Source organism: Podarcis muralis, chromosome 1 (assembly GCF_964188315.1).
Source record: "Podarcis muralis chromosome 1, rPodMur119.hap1.1, whole genome shotgun sequence".
In the NCBI taxonomy this organism is placed as follows: Eukaryota; Metazoa; Chordata; class Lepidosauria; order Squamata; family Lacertidae; genus Podarcis; species Podarcis muralis.
In genome coordinates, this window is record NC_135655.1 from 6,308,867 (window position 1) to 6,336,022 (window position 27,156).

A 27,156-nucleotide genomic window follows, 5' to 3' on the forward strand; every position below is an offset into this window, starting at 1 on the left:
GCTTGAACCCGCCACCTTGAAATTAAGTGTCTCACACTCTACCAGCTGAGATATCCCAGCTTCACAAGGTAGTATGTATATGAAGTTGTTGGGAGACGTCACAAGGATTTTGGGGGCAAGGTGCTTTAGGTGCACTGATACCTGCTGGCTGGATTTCTCCATAACGTCTCAATTGGGAGAGGCCATGTAAGCCCTGGCCTGGTACCCTTTGTGGCCTCCAACTTGCCCTACCGGCCACCACTGGCCAGGGTCCTTGAAAAATGGAAGTTCCCTGAGCAGCCTCTGAAAGCGGCTGGTGATGTCAGGACCTGGGCTGCGTCCAGGCAAATCACACACTCAAGGTTTTGGGGTGAGGTTGTCGGCATGCAGAGGGCTGGGAGGTCAGCTAGTTAGCCCTGGCTGGGCTGTCTCCTTCCAGCTGTCCCGCTGCGAAGACCATAACCTTTGCTCCCACGTAAATCAGCGACCTGGGCTTCTGAGCCAGGGCACACTATCAGCAGATCGAACTGCGCACACAGAATAGGCGTGAGGCTTGTGGAAGCATACTACAACTAGGTAAAGGTAAAGGTACCCCTGCCCGTACTCTAGGGTTGTGCGCTCATCTCACTCTATAGGCCGGGAGCCAGTGCTGTCCGGAGACACTTCCGGGTCACATGGCCAGCGTGACAAAGCTGCATCAGGTGAGCCAGCGCAGCACACGGAAACGCCGTTTACCTTCCCGCCAGTAAGCGGTCCCTATTTATCTACTTGCACCCGGGGGTGCTTTCAAACTGCTAGGTTGGCAGGCGCTGGGACCGAGCAGCGGGAGCGCACCCTGCCGCGGGGATTCGAACCGCCGATCTTTCGATCGGCAAGCCCTAGGCGCTGAGGCTTTTACCCACAGCGCCACCCGCGTCCCTACAACTACAGATTTATTAATCATAAATCAGGACAAAGAAACATGTTCTCTCTCTCTCTCTCTCTCTCTCTCTCTCTCTCTCTCTCTCTCTCTCGTTGTCTCAGAGAGAATGGGAAAAACAAAAGCTATACACAACTGAAGTTCCCAGCAAGCTGGTCTGGAATATAAACAGACATGTGACACGCAACAATTCCACACATCTGCTCCTTAAGGTGGAATGGAAATGTCAACAGAGCTTCTGCTGCTCTGTCCCAGCTCCTGCCAACCTAGCAGTTCGAAAGCATGCCAGTGCAAGTAGATAAATAGGTACCGCTGCGGCAGGAAGGTAAACGGCATTTCCGTGCATTCTGGTTTCCATCACGGTGTTCCATTGCACCAGAAGCAGTTTAGTCCTGCTGGCCACATGACCCAGAAAGCTGTCTGTGGACAAACGCCGGCTCCCTTGGCCTGAAAGTGAGATGAGCGCCGCAACCCCATAGTCACCTTTGCCTGGACTTAACCATCCAGGTGTCCTTTACCATTACCTTTTTACTCAAGGTTTGTTCTTGACTTTGCTGCTTGGTTTTTTTTGTCTAGGGGAAACAATCTGTGTAAATGGCAAAGAGCCTCCTTCCCCTTTGAAACTTGAAGAAGGGGAAGAAAACCTCACGTTTCCCTGAATCACTGGACGGCTATTGTTCTAGGGCTGCCCCTGTAGGGTCGTGGGATAAGCTGGCAGGACTGGGAAGGGCTGTCGCTCCGTGGCAGAGTTTGCCATGCTTTGCATATGGACTGTCCTGGGTACCATCTCAAGCATCTCCAGTCAGAAGGCTCTGATCACAGGTGACCGGGGACCTCTGCCTGAGACCCAGAAGAGGTGTTCTAGATGAACCAATCATGTGAGTTGCTTAAATAATGCTGAATTAGCCGAAACAATGGCATTTGGGGCATTTCTGTTGTGTGCAGTGATTTTGCCCATACACTGGGTGTAGTATGATGATGATGATGATGATGATGATGAGTCCACCTGACTGGGTTGCCCCAGCCATACACTGCATATTTTGTAGTGGTGTTTTGTGGCTGTCCTTGAGCTTTCTGTGTTGAGGGGAGCTATAAATATCCAGGAGATGAGAGGTTGTGGCTGCTCTTGCCTGCCGTAGCTTTTGGAAATTCATTGCCCTCTCTTTCCACTTTGAGTTGTCATTCCCAACACCCTCCAGAGGGAAGAGGCCTGTGATGTTCTGGGCGGCAGTGCTTTTAATACATCTGGTTGATTGTGTCCTCTGGTAATTTTTATGATGTGTCCTTTTTATAAAGATGGAATGTTTGCTGCCTGCTAATTGCTTGCTGCCCTCTAACCTCCCCTTCCTTTTCCTTTTCAGAAATGCCCTTCAAAGGATTGTGCCGAACACCGAGGGTGCTGTGATGTCTGAAACTGCGCAGAGGGGCTTCTCCCTGAAGGTACTGCTCTCAATTTGCCCCAGCGAGGTGCCTATGTGCAGCTCTACGTATTTGTTTTGGGCATTTTGGGGGTGCTGTGCAGAAAATCTCTTCCTATTTATACAGTTTGGATGCTGATTTTTAATTTTTTTTTTAACGGGTGGGAAGGGATCTTTCATTGTAGTAAGAGACTGCTTGGGAGCTTCCTTCTGTTTTGCACTTTACATGTTCCAGTCAAGAGTACCCAGATCCAGTACTTTTTTATATTGATTGATTGATTAATTGATTGAATTTATAAACCGGCCTATACCTGGAGGTCTTAGGGCAGTTCACAGAACAAAATCAACAACCCAATAACCTCCCCCCGCAACAACTCCACATTTTAAAAGGGCATAGGATGTCAATCAAATCAACCGAAGGCCTGGTTAAAAAGGAACATATTTGCATGGTGCCTAAAGATGTATAATGAAGGCGCCAGGCGAACTTCGCTTGGGAGAGCGTTCCACAGTCAGGGAGCCACTTCAGAGAAGGCACCTTGTCTACATCCTCGAGCCTTTCCAACTAAAACTCATCCAACACAACAGGACTAGACTGTGCTCTGGACAAAAAGGCCCTGTACAACCTGGAAAAGCTCTGCCAGATGACATAATGAGGATGCAATGGAGGCAGCAATGTATGCCTTCTTTGCTGCCTTCACTGCCACTAGATAGGCTCAATAATGAGCCCTTACCAGTGTTTGATTGCATTCATTCGGATCTCTCCTCCACTTGCGTTCAAGCCGTCTTCCAGCTCGTTTCCTCGCCCTAAGCTCTGGAGTATACCATGGAGCTCCATGAAGTGAGAGAGGACGCTCAGGGGCGATCGTGTTAATAGCCTGTTTTGGTGTTCCAAAGGTCAGCCAGGGCTTCAACAGGGGCTCCAGTCATATCAGCCGGAAACCCCTCCCCCCCAAGCTGTGTGGAATCCCACTGGATCCATCCCACCTTTGAAGGTGACCCGGAAACTACAATTAATCCAGAATGCGGCAGCTAGACTGGTGACTGGGAGCGACCGCCGAGGCCTTGAAAGACCTGCATTGGCTCCAAGTACGTTTCCGAGCACAATTCAAAGTGTTGGTGCTGACCTTTAAAGCCCTAAACGGCCTCGGTCCAGTATATCTGAAGGAGCGTCTCCACCCCCATCGTTCTACCCGGACACTGAGGTCCAGCGCCGAGGGCCTTCTGGCGGTTCCCTCCCTGCGAGAAGCCAAGTTACAGGGAACCAGGCAGAGGGCTTTCTCGGTAGTGGCACCCACCCTGTGGAACGCCCTCCCACCAGATGTCAAAGAGAACAACAACTACCAGACTTTTAGAAGACATCTGAAGGCAGCCCTGTTTAGGGAAGCTTTTAATGTTTGATGTATTACAGTATTGCAATATATTTTTTGGAAGCCGCCCAGAGTGGCTGGGGAAGCCCAGCCAGATGGGCGGGGTATAAATAAAAAATAAAAAATTATTATTATTATTATTATTATTATTATTATTATTATTATTATTATTATTATCAGCCTCTGAGGACAGACCTTCCTAATAGGCCTCCCACCTCTGTGGAGGGGAAAAGTTGCTGACAGCCTAAATCTCAACAGGAAGTGATCTGACCATGACAAGGGACTGATGCCAATGTCTCCCACTTTCAAATTAACCTCTGCCCAGTTGAGAAAACAAGGTTCAGAGTGTGGCCTGCCAGTGACATGTTGGGCCATGACATGTTGAGACAGCCCCATAGTTGTCATGGCGGCCATGAAGTCCTGAGCCAGCTGCCTTGGCATGGATGTTGAACTCTCCCAGAACCAGCAGTCTGGGAGTCCTCAACACCGCCTCCGAGACCAGCCCTGCCAGCTCAGGCAGGGAGACTGCTGGGCAGTGAGGTGGGTGGTAAACCAGCAGAATCCCTAATCTGTCCCGATTGCCCAGTGCCAGGAACACACACTCTAGATTCCCCCCCAACTGGACAGAGAGCCTGGAGATAGAGAGGGAATCTCTATAGACTCCCCCTCCCCAACCCTCGGGTCTGGCCTGATGCTGCAATGAGTACCGAGGTGGGCACAGCTAGGTGAGACCAACTCCACCCTGTTCACCCACCCAGGTTTCAGTGAGACATGGTAGATCAGCCTCTTCACCCATAATCAGATCATGGATGTGGGAGATAGTTTCCTGGGCTGACCTGGCATTCAACAGCAGACCCAAGGGCTGGATGATATGACAGCCACAATTCCCCAGGTTGGGGGAGGGACTGGCACAAGGCACAGTCACTATCTGCCTGTGCTGTGTGCCCCTTACCCGTCCTGCCCCTCCTCCCATACCATACCTCCCCCTGCTCTCCATCACTCCTCTCCTCCCAGGAATATCCCACAAAATGCCCTTAAAACCCAGTTAAAAACAGTTAAAACACTAAAAGGACCAATTTAAAAGGATATAAAAATCAAATTAAAAGCAATTTAAAAGAAAAAGCTCTCTCTGCTCAGTAGCAGCAGCAGCAGCAGTGCTTATAAAACCTGTCAGGCTCTGCCCTGGGCCTGGTGGAGAGAGGCAGGAGCAGGGACCTCAGGCTCTCATTTATTTATGACTTTTTTCTTCCAAGGAGCTGTCCAATGTGATGTATGTAGTTCTCCTCCTCTCTTTCATCCTTACAACAACCCTGTGAGGTAGGTTAGACTAAGAGAGGGTGACTGGCCCAAGGTCACCCAGTGAGCTTCATGGCTAAGTGCAGATCGGAACCCTTCTCTCCCAGGTCTGTGGTCCAACACTCTGAACCATTATGCCACACTGGCTTTCATGCAGAAGGTAGCTGGACACAAGCAGATATTACAAGTTCAAAAAGGCAAATGCTTTCTAGAAAATGGAACAGTAAGATGCATGTCCCCAGTTTTAATTCAGGAGAAAATTGGACCTTGGCTGTCTGAAATCTGGGGAAACTGTTGTTGTTGCTGTTTAGTCGTGTCTGACTCTTTGTGACCCCCTGGACCAGAGCACGCCAGGCACTTCTGTCTTCCACTGCCTCCTGCAGTTTGGTCAAACTGTACTCAGTGCAGTTGGGGAAACTGTACTCAGTGCTTATTGTCTGCATTGGGATCTTAATTAGTAGAACTTGGGAGAAGCTGATCACCAAGAGACAAAGAAATCACTGGTGAAACTCACACCCTCCCTCCTAAGTGTTGCACATCTGGTACCACTGCTGCTTTGTTGTTGTTTAGTTGTTTAGTTGTGTTCGACTCTTTGTGACCCCATGGACCAGAGCACGCCAGGCACTTCTATCTTCCACTGCCTCCCGCAGTTTGGTCAAACTCATGCTGGTAGCTTCGACAACACTATCCAACCATCTTGTCCTCTGTCGTCCCCTTCTCCTTGTGCCCTCCATCTTTCCCAACATCAGGGTCTTTTCCAGGGAGTCTTCTCTTCTCATGAGGTGGCCAAAGTCTTGGAGCCTCAGCTTCAGGATCTGTCCTTCCAGTGAGCACTCAGGGCTGATTTCCTTAAGAATGGAGAGGTTGGATCTTCTTGCAGTCCATGGGACTCTCAAGAGTCTCCTCCAACACCATAATTCAAAAACCATTGCTGCTACGTGAGCAAAAAGAGACAGTCTTCAGCCACCCATTCAAGCTGCTTCATTTGAAGAGGTCACATGAGAAGCTTGTTGTGCAAGCTGTTGAATCTGCCTTACGTTGGCAGGGTGAGTCCTGGGTAGATCTGAGAGCTGGCTGGCTGAGCTTTGGAGTTGGTAATCAGCTCAGACTTCTGTTAACCACTTTTGTAGTTGCCTGAGGTGAGCAAGACTCTCCTCCAGGTGACCAGATGGAGCTTTGTAAAACTGGAAGTGCATTGGGGTTTGTGGTGTTGGTGTCATGTTGTTGTTGGACCTTTGATGTGCTACAAAGTTCTTTTGGCAGCTGGGCGAGTAAGTTTTGTGGATCAGCTCAGTTTCTTAAGCTGCATGATGGAGTGTCTTGGCTCAGCCCTACTCAGATCTGTGACTTAGAAGTTGTGCCCTAAAATCAGAGGTGTGTAAGAGACGTCTACAGTTCCTCAGTCATGAGGAGAAGGAGTACTTGGTTCATACAGCATTGTAGATCTTGTTTCTAGAGTTTTTGGGTTACAGTTCCCATCATCCCTTACCACTGGTCCTGCTAGCTAGAGATAATAGAAGTTGTAGTCCAAAAGCAGCTGGAGACCCAAATTTGGGAAACCCTGATCTAGATTCCAGCTCTGTGATTCTGTGAGCTGTTCCCAAAAGCAAGTGAGAGAGAGTATCTGGAAAGTAAGGTAAAGGTAAAGGATCCCTGGACAGTTAAGTCCAGTCAAAGGCAACTATGGGGTTGCAGTGCTCATCTCACTTCAGGTTGAGGGAGCTGGCGTTTGTCCACAGATAGCTTTCCAGGTCATGTGGCCAGCAGGACTAAACTGCTTTGGTGCAACGGAACACTGTGATGGAAGCCAGACCGCATGGAAATGCTGTTTACCTTCCCACTGCAATGGTACCTATTTATCTACCTGCACTAGTGTGTTTTCAGACTGCTAGGATGGCAGGAGCTGGGACAGAGAAACGGGAGCTCGAATCCCCCTGTCGCGGGGATTTGAACCGCCGACCTTCCTTAAAGCTTTCTATGTTCTTGTCTACACGAATGACACCAGCAATTTTTGTTTGCAGCTGTGCAGAATTACATAGTGCTCTCTCTTTCCCTGACTCTCCCTCTGAGATCCCATGTCTTTCACACCCATCTTCACTCACACATAGAGTCTTGAGTCTGGAGGGTCTATAAAAGTAGACAGGACCCTACAAGTTCCCCAGTTGGGCTTTACCTGGAGATGCTGATGTTTGAAGCTGCGGCCTTCTGTGTGCAAAGCTTTGGCGTGCTCTGCCACGGAGCCTTTCTGCACAGGAGGCCTTTTAATTCCCCAGCCTGCCACCGTGCGACAGGTTGCTTTCTGTCTGGACAGGCCTTGCCCAAGAAAAGGCCTGCGGTTGGGTGTAAGGAGGGGGCTCTGAACCCGTCTGTGCCTCGCTCAGGCAGGAGCCGGCTCTGCTGCCAGAAGCTGCTGTGGTTCCAGAACACGGGGTTCTCCGCAGCCCCCATCATTCCCATGGTAACAGGCTGATGTCACATCTGGTGAAGGACGTGGTTTCAATGGCTGGATGACGCAGGGCTCACGCGTGGCTCAGGTGGAGGAGCAGATGGACTTTTTGCCGGGCTGAGTGTTCCCCTGAGAAGGGCGGGAGGCAAGCAGGGCCGTTTCCTGCACTGAGGACTGAAATATGGGCTTGCAAAGAGGAAAAGGTGAATGTGTGAATCGGCTGCGTTTGCTTTCCTGCCTGTTGCTGACCGGCCTGGTAGAGAGGATGGCATGGTGCAGGTAAAACCTTTGGAAACAAGCCTTTATTCAGAGCTGGGCATGGGTGGAGAGGAGAGGACCTTTTCTTTGTCACCTTCTAAGTTTCTGTTTGCTTCCGGGTGGGGTGGGGGGAACTTTCCAATGTCGTCTTGTTTTAATTCTGTTCCAATTGCCTCATTTGTTCTCTGAGCCACTCTCTTCCCCGCCCTGCCTCCTCCACTCTCTCCCCCCTCTCCTTTTATACTTACTAGGAAAGGGAACTCTCCCCTGTCCTCTTTGTGTGATGGTCACATTTTCCGATATCCTATGAGCAGATTCCAAGATTGCAGAGTGGGGTCCCCACCCATTTGATTTGGCGGCAACCTTTCGCTCCCATGAAAGCAGGGGCCGATTGTTCCGATTCCCTGTGTATATGTGCTTTGGCAAGGCTTGAAGGCACTTCCAATCACGGCTGCCCATTGTTGGCTTGCAGAAGTGGCTGCAAATGAAAAGGGTGCAGCCCCAGGGCAGTAAAGATTATGGGATTGTTCTCCTCCCTGCCCTGCCTCCCTTGCCCTAATACTACTTATTTCCATGACATACAACTTTCCCTTCAGCACTTCCCTGCTGGGACTTCACTCCAAAGACCACTGCTTGGTGGGCAGGAATCTTTGCATCTCTCTGCCCACCCCCCAAAAAAATATTTTTTAGTTTGCTCTCTTTCTTTTGTGACCACGTTGGGGATTTCACAGGTGCTGCCCTTGGCCTCATTCCTACGTTTTGGAAGTTTTTTATGCCAAGACTGTTTAAAAATAACAGCAGATATCAAGGAATTGAAATAGCACACAGCTGGGTCCCATTTTCACACGGCGCATTGTTGAAACAAGGGGACCCACTCCCACGGGAGGTAGTGATGCAGCCACCAACCTGGATGGATTTAAAGAGAGATTAGACAAATTGTTGTTGTTGTTTAGTCGTGTCCGACTCTTCGTGACCCCATGGACCACAGCACACCAGGCAAATTAACAGAGGATAAATTGGTAGAGCATAAGACTCTTTTTTTTTTTTAATGATATTTATTAAGAATTTAGAATTTACAGGAAAAGAAGAGAGAGAAAAAAGAAATTAGAAAAAGAATTAGGTAGAGCATAAGACTCTTAGTCTCAGGGTTGTGGGTTCAAGTCCCATGTTGGGCAAAAGGTTCCTGCACTTCAGGGGGTTGGACTAGATCAGGGGTCTGCAACCCACGGCTCCGGAGCCGCATGTGGCTCTTTTACACCTTTGCCGCGGCTCCGGGGCGGATACTAGCGACGGGAGGAGGCGTATTGTGCACCCCGACACTCCCCACTGTGGCGGGCGCTGTACTGGCTGTGACATCGCATGGGGGCGGTGCGTGCATTAGTCATGCACCATCCCGACATCACCTTCCCGGTTTTGCGGCTCCCAGGTTTTTTTCCTTCAGAAACGGGTCCAGGTGGCTCTTTTTGTCTTAAAGGTTGCAGACCCCTGGACTAGATGATCCTCGTGGGCCCTTCCAACTCTACCATTCTATAATTTCTCTGATTCTAAGGGCTACTAGATGCCATGGCTATGCACTGTCAGAGGCAGTAAATGCCTCCGAATACCAGTTGCTTGAAACTGGAGAATGGGAGCTGTTCTGTTGTGCTCCAGTCCTGTTTGTGGGACAGGCCACTGTGAGAACAGGTTGCTGAAATAGACAGGCCTTTGGCCTGATCCTGCAAAGTGCTTATGTTAAATTCACTAGCCTGAGTTTAGAGCAGGGGCCAGCATCCTTTTTCAGCAGGGGGCCGGTCCACCGTCCCTCAGAGCATGTGGTGGACTGGACTATAATTTTTTTGGGGGGGGAATAAACGAATTCCTAGGCCCCACAAATAACCCAGATACGCATTTTAAATAAAAAGACACATTCTGTTCATGGAAAAACACGCTGATTCCCGGACCATCTGCAGGCTGGATTGAGAAGGCGATTGGGCTGCATCTGGCCCACGGGCCTTAGGTTGCCTACCCCTGGTTTAGAGCATGTACTCTACCAGTGAGTATTTGGCCCTTAAGAGCTTGCTAAAAAGCTCCAGAGCTGGATGGGCAGCTGAAGAATATCCCTGGCATTTGGGCTCCCCTTTTTCATGATTCAAAACCTCTATTTTAGAGCAAAGTCTAACCAGTCCAAGCTGGATTGAGCAGTCTGCTTGTTTTCTGGGATTCCTTTGAATGAAATGTACTTCATTTAAAAAGGAAAACAAAAGGAGAAGCTGAGTCATGATTTGTGAACATGGTGTTACATGATGAGTGATCTTTGCAGTCCTGTCAACAAAAACTATGTAATTACTAAGAAAAAGGGCTCCAGGTTCAGCAGTAGATCACCTGTGAGATTGCAAAGAGTTTGCAGGATGTTTACCTTGAGGTTTGTGTGTTATTCCTCCTTTCTTCCTTGTTCCTGGTCTGGTGCCATTCTAGTGGTTTGATTCTCTGCGTTTTGGGACGGGACGGCGTGTTATAAGGAATCTTTTAAACCCCAGACTTTAAAGGCAGTTATTTCCAGACTTAACGAGAGGCTTTCATACTCTGAAACGCAGTTTGTGCTGTACTCTGTGTATGTGAGATTACTTCATTTCAGGGGGTTGGACTAGATGACTCCTGGGAGTCCCTACTCCTGTCCCTTGCTAATTCTGTGCCTCGGTGGCTAAACGTATTCTGGGGCAGGGTAAAGTCCACTTTGCTCCTTCCCCAGGTCCTGCAGATGCTGTACTGCCTAGATCTAAGCCATGGCTTCACATAGCACTGTGTCCAAAGCTGGGATCGTGGTCCGTCTCCAGCTCCAGCTCGTGGTTTGTTTGGACTGGAGCAGGAGAAACCACAGCCCTGGGTTTGCACGCAATGCTAAGCCAAACCAAACCATGGCTTAGCTGAGGGTAGCCGAGCAGAATCAAGAGAGGGTCAAAGCAGCCAGGATTTTTCCTTTGAGTACCAACCTGCTCACTCATTCACACTTAGCCATGTGCTTCCATGTGAAGCAGGTCATTGTATGAAACTGATTTAGTGATTTTTACCGTGTTTTAAGAACCTTGCTTATACACCACTTTTGAACACGGGGAAGAAGTTTTAAATCAGTGTCCAGTCTGGTCTTGGACTACAACTCCCATCAGCCCCAGTGAGTGTGGTCAATAATCAGGGATGATGGCAGTTGTAGTCTGGCAGCACATTGGCTATTGCACTATACCAGAGTAAGTCTGTGTCTACACACACAAACACACACGGAATCTTTCCTGGGATCCACAGCTAGTACTTGGTTTCTCTGCAGTTAAAAGGAAACAGTTCTTTTAAAAGTGGAGTGCATGTGTCTTGCCTTTTAAAGAAAACAATCCTGAACGGAGCAATTTTTTTGTAGCCATTAGTTTCCCTGATTTTGTGTGTGTGTGTGTGTGTGTGTGTGTGTGTGTGTTTGCGGCGCAACTCCTCTCACAGCCATGGGCTTTTTGCTGGTGGTCCAGCACATCGTTTCATTCCTCTGTGGACTTTCCCCCCTCCATTCTTCAGGGTGTGAGGCTCTTCCAGCAACTTTCCAGATACTTGTCAGTGTGAGCTGGGAGGGTGGTGTGTTTTAGTAGCGGTGATGAAAACAGCAACCCCCAGCTGGAAAACTGTCAGCTCTCCAGTATCGGTGCTGTAAAACAATGCTGGGATCACCCAGAATGGAAAAAGCAAGCGGCTTGGATTTCTACACACACACACACACTCACACACTCCTTGGAAGAAGTGATTTGCACAAAGTCTTGCAGAATGTTTATTAGGGGCAGTGAAGACACTTGGAGGCTTCTCTGTGCCTCGTGAAGTCCCAGCTGGGAATCAGAATTGTAGCGTTGGGAGGGACCTTGAGGAAGATGCAGCTGTCCCATTCTTGCTTGTCCTTTGGCTTCCCTGAATTGTGAGTGCACTGTTCACAAGGATCTGTTTCCAGTGCAACCTTGGAGTATCAGTTTGCACAGTCCACCTGCAAGCCATCCTGTGTAATGTACCATATTTTTCGCCCTATAGGATGCACTTTTCCCCCTCCAAAAATGAAGGGGAAATGTGTGTGCAGCCTATGGGGTGAATGCAGGCTTTCGCTGAAGCCTGGAGAGCGAGAGGGGTCGGTGCGCACCAACCCCTCTCACTTTCCAGGCTTCAGCATGAAGTCGCGCAACTCTCCCACGGCTTGTGGAGAGCTGCCTGAACTCCGAAGCCTGGGGGCGCGCTGAACTCAGTGCCCCCCCCCAGGCTTTGGGCTTCGCGTAGCTCTCTGCAAGCCGTGGGAGGGCTGCGCGAAGTCGCGCAGCTCTCCCACAGCTTGCGGAGAGCTGCCTGTTCTGGGGGCTGGGGTCGGGGGAAGCTCTGGCTTCCCCCGCCCCAGCCCCGCACCTGGGGGGGGGGGAAATAATTTTTTCCCTTTATTCCCCCCCCCAAAAAAAAAACTAGGTGCGCCCTATGGGCCGAAAAATACAGTAATTTACGTGGCAATGTGTGGATGTGCAAACCAGCCATAAGGTTCTCAGAATTCATTTGTTGTTGTTGTTGTTTAGTCGTTTAGTCGTGTCTGACTCTTCGTGACCCCATGGACCAGAGCACGCCAGGCACCTCTGTCCTCCACTACCTCCCGCAGTTTGGTCAAACTCATGCTGGTAACCTCGAAAACACTATCCAACCATCTCGTCCTCTGTCACCCCCTTCTCCTTGTGCCCTCCATCTTTCCCAGCATCAGTGTCTTCTCCAGGGAGTCTTCTCTTCTCATGAGGTGGCCAAAGTACTGGAGCCTCAGCTTCACGATCTGTCCTTCCAGTGAGCACTCAGGGCTGATTTCCTTTAGAATGGATGCGTTTGATCTTCTTGCAGTCCATGGGACTCTCAAGAGTCTTCTCCAGCACCATAATTCAAAAGCATCAATTCTTTGGCGATCAGCCTTCTTTATGGTCCCTCAGAATTCATACAAGAGTCCAAGGCCATAGGAAGATGGCAAGCTGCCTCACATTGAGTCTTGCCATTGGTCCATCTAGCTCAGTATTGTCCACACGGACTGGCAGCAGTTCTTGTAAGGTTTCAGGCAGGGAATCTTTTCCAGCCCTACCCGAATATGCTGGAGACTGAACCCTGAAGTCTTTTGCATGCAGCTCTGCCTCTGAGCTGCTTTAGACCTTCCTCATAGTGTTTCCTGGGCATATGCTGCCTCCCAAATGTATGAATGGTTCCCAGTTCCTTTTTCAGCTCTTAAATCTTCCTCCTTTCTTGCTGCATCAACAGCTTGGCTTCCAGAAGCAGCAGAATCCAAATCCTGCCAGACTGGAAATGTGTGTAGATTCAGTGTTTGCACTGACAAGTGCTTTGCCAGCTCTTTGAATCAAGGCTTGAGGTGTTCCCCATTTTGCCTTAAAAACAGGTTATTCAGGAGGACGCGAGAGAGCAAGTGGGAAATAAAACCTCAGTTATCAACATTCCTTAAGCTGTAAGTCACTTTCTGCTTTCGATGGAAAGTTAGCAATGTGGAGAATGGCTGCTTATTTTTCTCCCAAAGCCCCTGATCTGCCTGGAGGTGGGCACTGCTGCTGTTCTTGTATAGTCCTCCCGGGCATCTGCTAAGCTTTGGCCCTAGTTAGATTTGAATCTCAAAAGAACCTAGTTGACTTTTTGAAAGGCCCGTCAGGTTGAGATGCTTTGATTACCAGAACAGATAGAACATTTAATTGAATATCCTGGTTGAATGTCTTTCATCTACCACATCAGGCCACCCTGAAGCCTAATTGGGTGCATACAAATGGCACGCTCTATCAGCCATGAAGCGGCGCTTTTGAAGATGTAAGGTATCAGAAGACTCCTTGTTTCTGCAGTCACAGATTACAAAGACCGACCGCCTAGAACAGGCATGTCCAAAGTCCGTTTTGGGGGCCTAATCTGGCCTGCCGGTTGGTTTAATCCACCCCTCTGGTGGTTTATTAGCTGGGGTAAAATCCTTAAAAAACCTCAACAACTTCAAAAGGTCAACAACTTTGGTCGGCCCTCACAGCCCTTCACGTCATCAAATCTGGCCCTCTTTGAAAAAAGTTTGGACACCACTGGCCTAGAAATTCTTACTGAGACTGAGGGACCTTTACAAACGACCTGCAGCAGTGAAATGGTTGTAAGGAGCCTCCAAACTCTGTCACAGGTGATGGTTATACATGCTGGCATGCAGGGCTTCAGGCATGTGGGATTGGAGAACCTTGGCCAAACCTTGTGGCCAGTTGCAGCTGTGTGTGTTTGTGCAGGTGCAATGTTTCTGTGTGGCAGGGGTAGCTAATGTGGTGCCCTCCAGATTTTGCTGGACTGCAGCTCCCATCATCCTTGATCATTGGTGTCCTGAACCCCGGCGTACCTGGCGACCAGTCCTGCTGGTGTATACGGTCCCAAGGGCAAATGCTGGCAAGTGGTCCGGAAATACGGTCCAGGTTCAATGCAGCAAGCCAAGTCCAAAGTGCGACAGTCAGGAAATGCAGTCAAGGTTCAGTTCAGTGTCACAAACCGGCAGGACAATGGGGAAGAGGAAGGGGATCCCAGCGAGGGGTGCAGTCGTGATTGGTACATCCTGGGGCAAGCTGGGGGTGGAGAAGGAGAGGTTGGGGGCTTGGAAAGTACTCACAGGGCAACAGAGAAGGGCAAGGGGATCGGGGTCAGTGCACATGGACCAGGGGCCTCCGTCTCTGTGAACACGCAAGCAGGAACACAAAGGAGGAGGAAAACAATGTGTAGAAAGAAAACTCCCATAAGAACCTGTAATTAAAAATACCGATGCCTCCCCCTGAGCTTTTAATATTGGAGAACTTAAGCATGCTCGTAAATCCAAAGTTTTGTGTCTCTTTTGCAAAAAAAAGTATACTTTTGTGTGTGTTCTGCTCTTTCCATTGCATAGGGAGCAGTGGCAGGTACACTCTAGGACAGCGTTTCCCAAACTTGGGTCTCCACTGGTCCTGCTAGCTGGAGACCCAAGATTGGATAAACCCTGCTCTGGGAGGCTGAGGCAAGCAAAGGCCCACAACCCAGCTCCCTAGCTGGCCAGGTGGGGCTCATTAGCTCTGGGAGGAGGGTTGTGATTCCTCAGCTGGATTAGGCTCCGGACAGGTGAGGTTGCCATGGCCTCGTCAAGCCCAGATGCTGCAGACCCAGCACCTCAGCTCTGCTCCCCTTTTAAGCCTTGACTCCGAGGCTGCTCCCTATGTCTCAGAACCTGCCGTGTTTGTGGAAACGGGGCTCCCTCGGGTTCCTGTGCACTGACCCCCATTCCCTCACCGTCCTCTGTCACCCCGTGAGTACCACCTACGCCCCCAACTGCTCTCATGGGGACCTGAAGGGGTCTTTTCTTTCCCATGCTGAATTCCCATTGCCTGCTGGGATGGAAGAGTCCAGGATGCAGAGCAACCTTCTGCAAAATGGGGACCAGTTTGAGGACGGTCTTGCGCTGCTTCTTACGGGAGTAACCATGATGGAACAATCAGACTGGGGACTCAAGCCCATTTCATCAGGTACACGAAGGTGGCATTGTAGTTGGCAGGTATAGAAAGAAGAAAACTTTAAGGTGGGAGTTGAATGAGATGCAAAAATTACAGCCGGTGATAATTGGAACTTAATATATATGTTAAATAGGCACACCTTTAAGCCTTCATAGTGGCAGATTAGCGATTGCTACTGAGATGATTGTATTAACACCTGCACATTTGCAAGGTACAGTCCAAGATAACACAGATATTGCTATCCGTGTAAGCAATTAACACATGTGGTGTGATGTAAAAAATTGTTTGTCTCCAGTTAATCCACAAGTGATGGCATTAAACGTCTTGATGAATTCGGCAGTTTCATGTTGTCCTTCACTTGTTCCAGAGCAGCCACCTACAGAGTGTCCTGGGAGGTTGAGATGTTCTCCCGCTAGCTTTTATGGATATTGCCATTCCTGATGTCCGATTTGCGTCCACTCTTCAGCAGGCAAGATGCTACACAAAGTAGTGGGTGAGGGGCAAGAGGGCGAAGATTGCACAAAAATTAGGCTGCCCTCATGGCTACAACATCAACCTAATTTTTGTCCCCCCCTCCCTCTTTTTTATAAAGTCTCTCCTTTACTCTCTTGCTTTGAGTAACATTTTTTTCTGATGAAGAGTCCTGGAGAATCCAAAAGCTTTGCCACTCTTTTGTGACAGGTTGGTTAGTCCCATAAAGTTATTGCTGAACTGTTGGTTTTCTTCTCTTTATGGACTAGTACCTTTATTTTTTACCCCCAACCCCAAAATATATTGTTGTTGTTTAGTCGTTTAGTCATGTCCGACTCTTCGTGACCCCCTGGACCAGAGCACGCCAGGCACTCCTGTCTTCCACTGCCTCTCACAGTTTGTTCAAACTCATGCTGGTAGCTTCGAAAACACTGTCCCACCATCTCGTCCTCTTTTGTCCCCTTCTCCTTGTGCCCTCCATCTTCCCCAACATCAGGGTCTTTTCCAGGGAGTCTCCTCTTCTCATGAGGTGGCCAAAGTATTGGAGCCTCAGCTTCAGGATCTGTCCTTCCAGTGAGCACTCAGGGCTGATTTCCTTCAGAATGGAGAGGTTGGATCTTCTTGCAGTCCATGGGACTCTCAGGAGTCTCCTCCAGCACCATTATATATATATATATATATATATATATATATATATATATATATAGTAACACAGGGGTGTGGCTAATCAGAAAAATTAAATAAGGGTGACTTTCCAGGAAGAAGAGAACGTGGCAGGGCTACATTCTGGTGCTGAGTTCAGTTGCTTTTCACAGGGTGAGATACGCTAACCACCTGCTCACATTTGATTGAAAACACACACACACACACATATGGGCTGTGGCTTAAAAGAGTTTATTTCCAGAAAAACACTGCAGATAAGAGACAACACAAAGGACAAGATAGTACACTATTTTTTAGAACTGGCCTTCCCCTGCACAAAGGAGGTGCGAGTGAATTTCTGTCGGCAAGAATGCCGTTCAGCATCTCATCTGTTCCACAAAGATAACGCACGTGAATTTGCCCCTTATCATCATCCCTCAAATGGAGAGTCATTTTCCATATAGCCAGACAGGGTACAATAACAGAGTCTATCACTGCTGGTGGTATTCTGCAAACATCCCAGCGCCTCCTGTTGGGGTTTGCTTGTGCTTCTGCCTTCATGTTGGGGGAGGGCCGGGTTAGGGCTGAGAAAGGGTCAGGAGGCAGCAATATCTTGGAGCCACCTCTGATGCTGCAGCATTTGTCCTTTCCCACCCAATCTTAATTATTATTATTAATAATAATAATAATAATAAATTTTACTTATATCCCGCCCTCCCCAGCCGAAGCCGGGCTCAGGGCGGCTAACAACAATAAAATAGTACAACATCAGTATTCAGCTACGATCTCAGAGCCCTGTTGGTGCCCAGTACCGTATTTTTTGCCCTATAAGACTCACTTTTTACCTCCTAAAAAGTAAGGGGAAATGTGTGTGCGTCTTATGGAGCGAATGCAGGCTGTGCAGCTATCCCAGAAACCAGAACATCAGGAGGGATTGCTGCTTTCACTGCGCAGCGATCTCTCTTGCTGTTCTGGCTTCTGAGGTTCAGAATATTTTTTTCTTGTTTTCCTCCCCCAAAAACTAGGTGCGTCTTGTGGTCTGGTGCGTCTTATAGAGCGAAAAATGCGGTACTTCTCTCGTGCTTTTGTAAAGTGCCTTCCGGAGAACAGTATGATGGGGACAGCAGTGTTGGGTCTGGTAGGCATACAGTGCACAGATATTGAGCTGAGATGGGTAGTACAGGCAGTGGGAATAGGAGCAATGTGAGGAGGGCAAAGAGCGGAACAGGGCAGTGGTGATGTCCCCTCCCATCCATTGCAAGAACCCTTCTTGGGTTCTCCATCATCACGAGGCACCGTAAAAGCATTTCAGAGCTTTTCAGTTTGATCACGAGGACTAGGCACACTCTGTTTTCTTACCAGATAATAAAACTGTAAGTCTGTCATCTCACTGCAGTTCCCATGGCCACCAAGAGGTGGCCATGGCAGTTCCAATGTGATGACAGACCAGCAGGAAAACAGGCAGCAAGGCTGGCAGGCACCCGAAAAGAGCTGCATAAAGGCATGTGGGAGGCACACCAGAGACTAGTTTGGCAAACCGCTCTCTGAAGGAGCACAGTCTGTGCTTGGGCAGACGGCTCTCAGAAGGGCCTTCTACCCTCCTTTAAAAGATGCTGGGGAGTTGGACAAACCATGAGGGGTGGTGGCTTCAGGCAAGCTGTGAGAGGGAAGAAGAGGGGTGGTTAAGGTATAAAGGGAGGGGTTTTGGCCGGGGGGGGGGGAAGGGCTTGGCAAAGCGGTGGCAGCCCCTTGTTTAAAAGGGATATCTGCCTTCAGATATCTTTGGAAAGTCGTGTAGTTACTCATCTCCTTGACATCTGCTGGGAGGGCGTTCCACAGGGTGGGCGCCACCACCGAGAAGGCCCTCTGCCTGATTCCCTGTAACCTCCCTTCTCTCAGGGAGGGAACCACCAGAAGGCCCTTGGTGCTGGACCTCAGTGTCCAGGCTGAACGATGGGGGTGGAGACGCTCCTTCAGGTATCCTAGGCTGAGGCTGTTTAGGGCTTTAAAGATCAGCACCAACACTTTGAATTGTGCTCGGAAATATCACAGTTTCCTAGTGGTAGTGTGGTGGCAGACCTACGCCTGTGTCTGCTTAGTCAGGGATTTTAGATCTGCAGAAATTTGGACTGAGTGCAGGAAGAGAGTCTAAACAAGGCTGTCGTTCTGTTGACAAGATTCCGGATGCAGCGCTGCAGAGATGAAGGCTTGCAAAGCCACGTGCTGCCACCTAATTGCCAGTACGGCCTGTTTAGCAACTCGGTGGCACGATTTCCTAGATACCAACCAGTATTTAACCAGATGACATTCCACTGCCTTGGCACTGACTAATCCATATATATTTTTCCAGCCCAGGGCTTGTTTTCCACCCTGGGCTCTGCCTCCAGGTCACGTGTTTGTGTCTGACGTTTTCCAGGCTTCCCTCCAGCTTCTCTCCAGTGGGGAGGCAAACGCTCTTGTGTGGAAAAAGAGCAATCCTACACTCAAGTGAATTGGGGGGGGGGGGGCGGGGAGGTGCGTGGAAGAGGGAGAGGCGCACATGCTGTAAGGAGCAGGTTGGGAAAAAGTCCCCCAGCAGCTGTGCTTGTGCTCATTCTGCAGTCTCCTCGGCCCAAGGGGCTACCAAGGGCAGTCGCTCCTGCTGTGTGTCAGCCTCTACTCCCCTGAAATCCAATATGTTGCCTGGATTTTGAAAGTCAGCAGCATAAGCAGTTCTGCTGCTCCTACTTTCCGCTTCCCTATAATGCGAGGGGTCCAAGGACCAGAAAAAGGGTGAAACATCGTATTGTAAGACCAACCCATCCTTTGCCAAAAGACAATGGCAAGCTGTTCGATGCCACAGCATCCTTCTTCCCAAGGTGCAGTTGTTGAGAACGTGTGTGGCTGTCACAGGAGATTGGGAGGGGGAGGATGGGACATGAGACTGCAGCTCAGGGGCAGAGTATATACACTGTGTGGGCAGGAGGTCCCAGGTTGTTGCCCTCCCTCTGTCCTGAGAGAGACAAGGAAGCGTGCCTCTGGGGGCAAAGTCAGTCTGCTGGAGAATCACAGCGCCTGCTGCGGCTGCAGAGACCAGCAACTCGTAACTGCTGCCTCCCGTGTTGTTTTTGCTGTGTTAGCAGCACCTAAGTGACATCAATGGGTCTCAAGCCTGGATGGTGCATATGGAGGTCCTGGGCTGCCCAGACAACAAGACCCCCATCTTAGCCTGGCTGATGTGGTCCAAAGGAAAGCAGAGAAATTGTGTTTGGCACCAGCTTGGCTGCAGGAGTTGCTGCAAGGAGGTGTACAAGGCACCATCCAACAGGCCGTGTATCAGGTTTACTCCTTAGCCTTTTAACTCACCGAGGGTTTGACACCCATCAGCTCCCCTCACCTGGTTTAGCCGCTCAGTTGAAGCCGTTTCCCGGGGTGTGGCCACTGCCGCACGCAGACAGCTTCTAGGAGCCGCAGGCGAGATCTGAGTGCAGGGGACCGAAAGTGGACAAAGTGTGAAGGTACATTCTTTCACCTTTGGTGGACGTGCCCAAAGATCAAGGCTTTCTGGGAGATGATCTATAATGAAATGAAAAAGGTATTTAAATATACCTTCCTGAAGAAACCAGAGGCCTTCCTCTTGGGCATAGTCGGCCAATTGGTGTCAAAGAAGGATAGAACTTTTTTTATGTATGCAACAACAGCAGCAAGAATACTGATTGCAAAGTATTGGAAGACACAAGAAATACCCACAGTGGAAGAGTGGCAGACAAAGGTGATAGACTTCATGGAATTGGGAGAAATGACTGGCAGAATCCGAGACCTGGGAGAAGAGTCGGTGGAAGAAGATTGGAAGAAATTTAAAGACTACTTGCAGAAATACTGTAAAATTAATGAATGTTAAAATGATGTTGGATAGAAAACAAGTGGTATTGGTAACAAGATTAACAAGAATATGTAAATACGGAATGATAATGGATGAAAATATATTGTTATAATAGGTTAAGATCTAAAGTTAAGGTTAATGAAAGAGGGTAAGGATTTGCTGAATTGATTATATAAATGGGAATACAAAAAGGGGAGGTGTGAGGAAGTCAAGAAAATAAGCAAACGAGTTTATAGATATTGAAAACTGGATTTGTTTTTAAATCTTTTTTCTTAGCTATTTTGTTTTTTGTATTTTGTATGTATTTTCTATGCATTTTTTTTTGGACAATATCTGTATTTTTTCTTTATCTCTTTTCTATTTTTGATCCTTTTTTATTATTCTTCTTCTAACTCTTTGTTTTTATTTTTTCTATTGTGTAAATTCATGTCTTTCTTTGGGAAAAGCTTAATAAATATTATATATAAAAAAAACAACGAAGGTGGACAAAGTGTCCCAGAAAGAGCACGATGTGTCTCCCACCAGCCTGCCTTGCCCTGATGCCTTCCAGTTGTTACTGCACCCAGACAGGATGGCCAGTGGTCAAGGATGCCGCGCCCAAAGTCATCTGTGAGCAGGCATGCCCTCTGGGTATTACTCGACTGCAGCTCCCATCATCCTTGACCACCGGGGAGTGGCAGTCCAGCAACGGTGTGGTGCAGTGGTTAGAGTGTCAAGGCTAGGATTTGCAACACCAGGGTTCAAATCCCCACTTGGCCATGAAGCTCCCTGGGTGACCTTGGGCCAGTCACTGCCTCTCAGCCCAAGCTGCCTCACAGGTTTGTTGTGGTGGTTAAACGAGGAAGGGGAGAACCACCTTGTATTCAGTCTTCACTGGAGAGCCAGTGTGGTGTAGTGGTTAAGAGCGGTAGTCTCGTAATCAGGTGAACCAGGTTCATGTCTCCACTCCTCCACGTGCAGCTGCTGGGTGACCTTGGGCTAGTCACACTTCTCTGAAGTCTCTCAGCCCCACTCACCTCCCAGAGTGTTTGTTGTGGGGGAGGAAGGGAAAGGAGATTGTTAGCCGCTTTGAGACTCCTTCGGGTAGTGATAAAGCGGGATATCAAATGCAAACTCTTCTTCTTCTTCTTCTTCTTCTTCTTCTTCTTCTTCTTCTTCTTCAGCGGGATATCAAATGCAAACTCTTTTCCTTCTTCTTCTTCAGCTCCTTGGAGTAAAAAGTAAGGCATAAATGTGATAAATAATAATAACATGCAGTTCCTTTAATAGCAGCTGCAATGCCGCTGGTGTGCATAACGCACAATGGTTTGTGTATCTTTGATGCGTTCTAACAATGCCCGTTTTCATTTCCCCCCAGCGTTTTTTAGGTGCCAAAGACCCAGTTGACCGCCGTGTGGAGCGAGATAAGTTCAGGCAGGAGCCCCACCGGAGGACCGGGATGGATTGGCTGTGACAACCTGCCGCAGGTGGAGGTGGAGGGGAGAGTTATGATGAAGAGTTCCTGCAGAGCTGGCCTCCACCGGGAACTGCTGAATTCCACATCCTCCGCGTTACACCCGGTCAAACGGTACGGTTAGATGCAGAGACCCCATTTCTCCTGGGCAAACGCTTTCTACCTCAGCTGCCTTCCGATAGGCTCTTGGTGGCTGAAAAACCCATTTTAAAGCAAGGATCCCAAGGAAACTGGGAGGAACACTGGATTGCTGGCAATTTATAGACTCATTTTGGGTCCTAGGTGACTCTGATGTCTCCTACGATGAAGGGGGTTTGTGTCAGAATTGCAAAGGGAAAGGCTATGGTCTTTTATAGACTGGGTAGCTGACTAGAAAACAAGGAGGAGAGGATAGGAATAAGTCAGCTATTTTCCCAGTATGTACAGTCGTACATTGGAAGTCGAATGGAATCTGTTCCGGAAGTCCGTTCGACTTCCAAAACGTTCGAAAACCAAATCACTGCTTCTCATTGACTGCAGGAAGCTCCTGCAGCCAATCAGAAGCCATGGAAGCTCCGTCAGACGTTTGGGTTCCAAAATAACATTTGCAGACCGGAACAATCACTTCCGGGTTTGCAGCGTTCAGGAACCAAAAGTTCCAAGTTCCAGGGTTTTTCAGGATCCAAGGTACCAGTGTTCTTCATTATAAATATTTGTGTCCCTTGCCTGCCAAAGTAGGACCCTCGAAACAGCAGTGGTCCGTGCAATATAACAAATGTGCCTTTGTCGAGATGCCCTCCTAAGAAGTGTGTCTGGGCCTTCATTCCTAACTCCCTCGTGCTAAGACAGAAGATGCCGGACTCCTCCAAAAATTCATGGGTGCTTGAGAAATCATGCTAAGGTCATGGCTTAATTCTGGGTCAGTATTCTCTGCTCTGAAGTCCCGACAGGATGACGGGTCTTCCGCTCAGCCTTAGAAATAAAATCCAAACAAATAACCAATTTGAAAAATGAACTCAGTCTTGAGAGGCCGAAAATGAGTTTGTTCATTGTTACTGAAGTTCCTTCTTCCTGTAGTTTTAGGTTTATATCAGAGCCTTCCCCAAGCTAATACCTCCCTCCCCCCAATATTTTGGACTAGAACTTCAATCCGCCCCAAGCAGCATGGACTGTAGCCGGGGTGTCGTCCTCTCTCTGTTTCTCTCTCTCTCACACACGTGTTTATATGTGTTTGTGTGTATGCACACATGTGCATGTATGAACACACAACTCCCTACCTACTGTATAAAAAAGCTATCCCATCTCCTCTTGATCTCTCAGCTCTCGGCTCCTTGCGTACAAAAGCACACTTCAAAAATCATCAATGGTTTTTAATCTCTGCATTTCTCTCTCTCTCTTTCCTAGAATATCTGGCATGCACTTAAAGCCCTATCTCAAGTTACAGAAGAAAGAACGGCCTCTGGAAATAAGCCTGGACCCTCCCCGAAGCCCACCAATGAGCCAGCCCAGGTTGGCAAAAGAGGAGAAGCCCCGCAACCCCGAGCCAAGCCTCTTTCCAGCCCCCCCTCTCCGGAAGCCATTGGGGACCCTCTCCCCCAACACCATCGGCAGCAGCAGGAGCCACGCCGAAGGGCCCGGCGGGAAGGAGAGGAGAGCCGCCCTCCCGGCCACCATCCACCAGGGGGACGACGGAGAGGGGCCACTGGACATCTGGGCCATCGTGAAGCCGGGGAACACAAAGGAGAAGGTCGCCTTCTTTGCGGCCCAGCAATGCGGCGACCGCAGCCGGGTGCTCTCCGTGAAGAACAAGAGCACCTGGGACATCGACGGGAGGTCCACTAAGCGCAGGAAAAAGTCGCTGGATATCAAGAAGGCAAAAGTCCACCTGGAAAGGATGAGAGAGGCCAGCGGGAGGTGCTACCAGCCTGAGCCATTTGCCTGCGGCATCGAGCACTGCTCTGTCCATAATGTGAATGACGGCCTGGAGGGGGGCTTCCCGGGGCGGCCCCTGTCGGTCGTCGAGATGGTTGCTTTCTTGGAGCAAAGAGCCAGCGTCTTGCTGGCCGACTGCTCCAAAAACTGCCCCAGTGCCTCTTCTGTGACCAAGTTCCCTGGCCAGCCCAAAGCCGCTCCCCTAGCCTCTCCCGGACCTTTCCCCACCTCGGGAGTCTGCGAAGCTCCCTCTGAAAAGGCAGCCTGTGGGGCGAGCGGCAGCAGCAGCGATGGGGAGCAGCAGGCAGAGCCCCTTCGAGTGCTGGACATGGTGGCCAAGCTGGAGTCGGAGTGTCTCCGGCGCCAGAACGAACGCGAAGCAGGGTCGCTCTCGAGGAACAACAGCTTCCGGCGGAATGTGGGGCGGATGCTGCTGGCGAGCGGGGCGCCCCCGGAGAACGACGCCGGCAAGGCGCCCCCAGAAGCTCCCAGCCAGGAAGAGCCCTGTCCGCCGCTGGAAGGCCAGCTATCTTCGATCGCAGACGCCCGTGCTGGGAACGGCCTTCTCGTGCTTGAGCAGGGAGGGTCGGTCTCCTCCAGCCGCGGCTGGCTCGGTTCTGAGAAGGCGAGCAAACCCACATATCCGGAAGCTGCTCAGGCACCCCCACATTCCTTGCACAGCAGAAAAGCGACGGTTGATTGTACGCCGAAGGAGCCGGCCACTCTTCCCAGCCTGGCTCCCAGTGCGCGAGTGAGAGAGTCCGTGAGCATTAGTATTTCTGTCACCAAGAGGGACGCCGGCTGCAGAGCCACCCAGCCTTCTGACGCCGCCTTGGGCGAAGACCCTCTTCCGGGCAGACTCTTCTTGCTCCTGTCCAGGTGCGAGCCCACCCAGGAGTGCCTGCGCTCGGGGGAGACCCTCCCCGAAGAGTGCCGTGTGGGTCCTCAAGGGAAGGAAACCTCCCTGGGCGATGAAGCCCTGCGCCTGGCGACCCTCGCTCCCGGGGAGCCCCAGGAGGCGCCCTCGGAAAGCGCCCCGCAGGCCCTCGCCTCTTCGCGCCTGAAGCGGCAGAGATCTCACGACTTCCTGGAGACCAGGTTCAAAATCCAGCAGCTCCTGGAGCCGCAGCAGTACCTCCTCTTCCTTCCTCACCACATCATCGTGAAGATTTTTGGGCTTCTGCCCACCCGCAGCCTGGTGGCACTCAAGTGCACCTGCGGGTACTTCAAGTTCCTCATCGGGTACTACAACATCCGGCCGGCCGACTCCCGCTGGGTCCGCGACCCCCGCTACCGGGAAGACCCCTGCAAGCAGTGCAAGAAGAAGTACACCAAGGGCGACGTCTCGCTGTGCCGCTGGCACCCCAAGCCCTATTGCCAAGCGCTGCCCTACGGACCCGGCTACTGGATGTGCTGCCACAGGTCCCAGAGGAGCATCCCCGGCTGCAGGCTCGGCCTTCACGACAATCACTGGGTGCCTGCCTGCCACAGCTTTAACCGTGCTCTGCACAAGAAGCCCAGGGAGGCGGAAGAGGACTGTTAGCATGCCCTCCCTGGCGCAGTCTTTGTGGAGCCTCACATCCTAGGTGGGGAGGGGAAAAGATGTTTTATGCCTTGTGATGTTTACACTGTATATAATTTTGTGGGTGGTTTTTTTTTTTTTTTGGTCCCCCCCCTCCCCCTTTCTATTTCCCGCTTCCACAGGGCTATGAAGAAACTGCACATGACTTCTAAATCACAAGAGCCTTTTTTAACCTTTTAGAGAAAGAGAGAGAGAGAGAAATAGCCCTTCCGTGTACATAATATTCCCAGAATCTCCTTGTCCATCAGAGTGACTTGACAGCTGGTTGACCAATGTTGAAGATCACTACAACGCAGCTACGAGAGTGTTGCGGCTACAAGTCCCGTGTCGTCGTTGTTGTAAAAAGCAACAACTGTGTCTCATTTTCAAATCTGTATATCCTGTACAAAAATATACATATATAAATATATATAAATATAAATATATATTGAAAATGTTTCTGGAAGGAAACTCTAAATAGGTAAAAGAGGAATCTTCGAAAAGATGGTTTAACTGGACAACCTTAAAAAAATAGGCTAGAACAAATATTTGTTATATCTTAGGGTGGCAGCAAGCGAAAGAGGGGTGTTTTTCTTAGAGCAAAGAGTGTTGAGAAAAAGCTCTGGCTTCCCATGCCCACCTCACCTGGTTTTTGTTTCATTTTTTTTTTTACCTTAAAATAAAATGTGCATTCTGAATCTTGCTCTTGCTCACCTCTGTTTTCCTCTCAAGATTTTTCCTCGTTAGCGCTCTCTCTCTTAAAAAGGGGTGTTACAGATAGGTAGCCGTGTTGGTCTGCCATAGTCAAAACAAAAATAATTCCTTCCAGTAGCACCTTAAAGACCAACTAAGTTAGTTCTTGGTATGAGCTTTCGTGTGTATCTGAAGAAGTGTGCATGCACACGAAAGCTCATACCAAGAACTAACTTAGTTGGTCTTTAAGGTGCTACTGGAAGGAATTTTTTTTTTTGCTTTAAAAAGGGGTGGTATTGCAAGCATTCTGGTTGTGTGAAAGTGCTCTGCATTACGGTCAGAGAAGCAGGGCCAGCTCCGGACACTTTGCTGGCCGGGGCAGGATGGTGCGCCCTCCCTTTTCTGCATACCCAAGCCCATGGACTGGTAGTTGGGTCTTGCCATGCAGCCACCAGCACGGAAGAATCTTCCACTACACCAGAAGGCAGCAGGTTAGTTTAGGGCATCCAGGACAAGGCCACACAGCCCTTGTGCATAGGAGGGCCATACAAGAGGATGTATCCCACCTGGGGCAGTTGCCTTGTTTTGCCTAATGAAGACAGCTTATGTAATTGAGGGATCTTGGACCTGATTTTGAATGACACTTCCCCTATCCTGAGGTTATGTGTGACTCGGCCCACACAGTCCAGGAGGAACCCCAGGGGGGATACAAGGAGCTTTAGGGAGAGGAGGGAAAGAACAAGATTGGTTGCATGACCTTCCACTCATGCAGCCATTGGATACAATCCCTCTGTATTTAGCCAGGGGATGTGTATTTAGGCTGGTGGAGGTGTTGAAAAACTAACTGGATTTTGAAATTTAAATGTGAATCTTGGCAATTTCCGATTCTGCAAATGTCAAAAAACAGATGTGCACCTATGCTATGGAATGCACACTCAATTTTCAGACATTTACGAGGTTTTCCGGAATGCTCAAAATCAACATGGGCATGCTGATGTTTTCCAAATATTTAGGCATTCAGAGTTACATAACCTTCATAGAGTTTACTCCCAATTAATAGATGGTTGCACACTTTGATCAGAGGCAGGTTGCAGCTGCCTCAAGCGCAGTCGCTTCTCGCCACACACATGGATTTGACTGTTGGAACAACCTTTTGTTTTGAGAAGCAACTTCCCTCCAGCTCTGGAAGCTAACTTTGATTAATGGAAAAGTGTGTATTTTATTCGTAGAATCAAGTAGTAGATTAAATTATGTAGTAGACTGTATATGGTTCCAGGTTGCAGAGGACACCAGATCAAGATGAGCATCAAACGTTTTAGAAAACGTTGGGAGTGTTTCATAGATAGCAATTAATTTGAAAATCAACAAC

General features: G+C 49.4%; 1 protein-coding gene across 4 annotated transcripts in view; it reads left to right on the forward strand.

Annotated features, from left to right (window-relative positions):
• FBXO34 (F-box protein 34) overlaps nt 1–25,792 on the forward strand; it is a 54,333-nt gene extending 28,541 nt beyond the window's left edge. For 2 of the 4 annotated variants that reach the window (XM_028727950.2, XM_028728039.2), the window contains exons 2-4: nt 2,260–2,338; nt 21,527–21,736; nt 23,006–25,792. In XM_028727950.2, the coding sequence (XP_028583783.2) occupies nt 21,657–21,736; nt 23,006–25,076 (2,151 nt within the window). In that variant the 5' untranslated portion in view covers nt 2,260–2,338; nt 21,527–21,656 and the 3' untranslated portion in view covers nt 25,077–25,792. Of the gene's footprint in view, nt 1–2,033; nt 2,164–2,259; nt 2,339–7,444; nt 7,705–21,526; nt 21,737–23,005 lie in introns of those variants that run through there. The other 2 variants (XM_077917556.1, XM_028728131.2) reach the window with 2 other exon arrangements.
• Nucleotides 25,793–27,156: the final 1,364 nt, after the last annotated feature.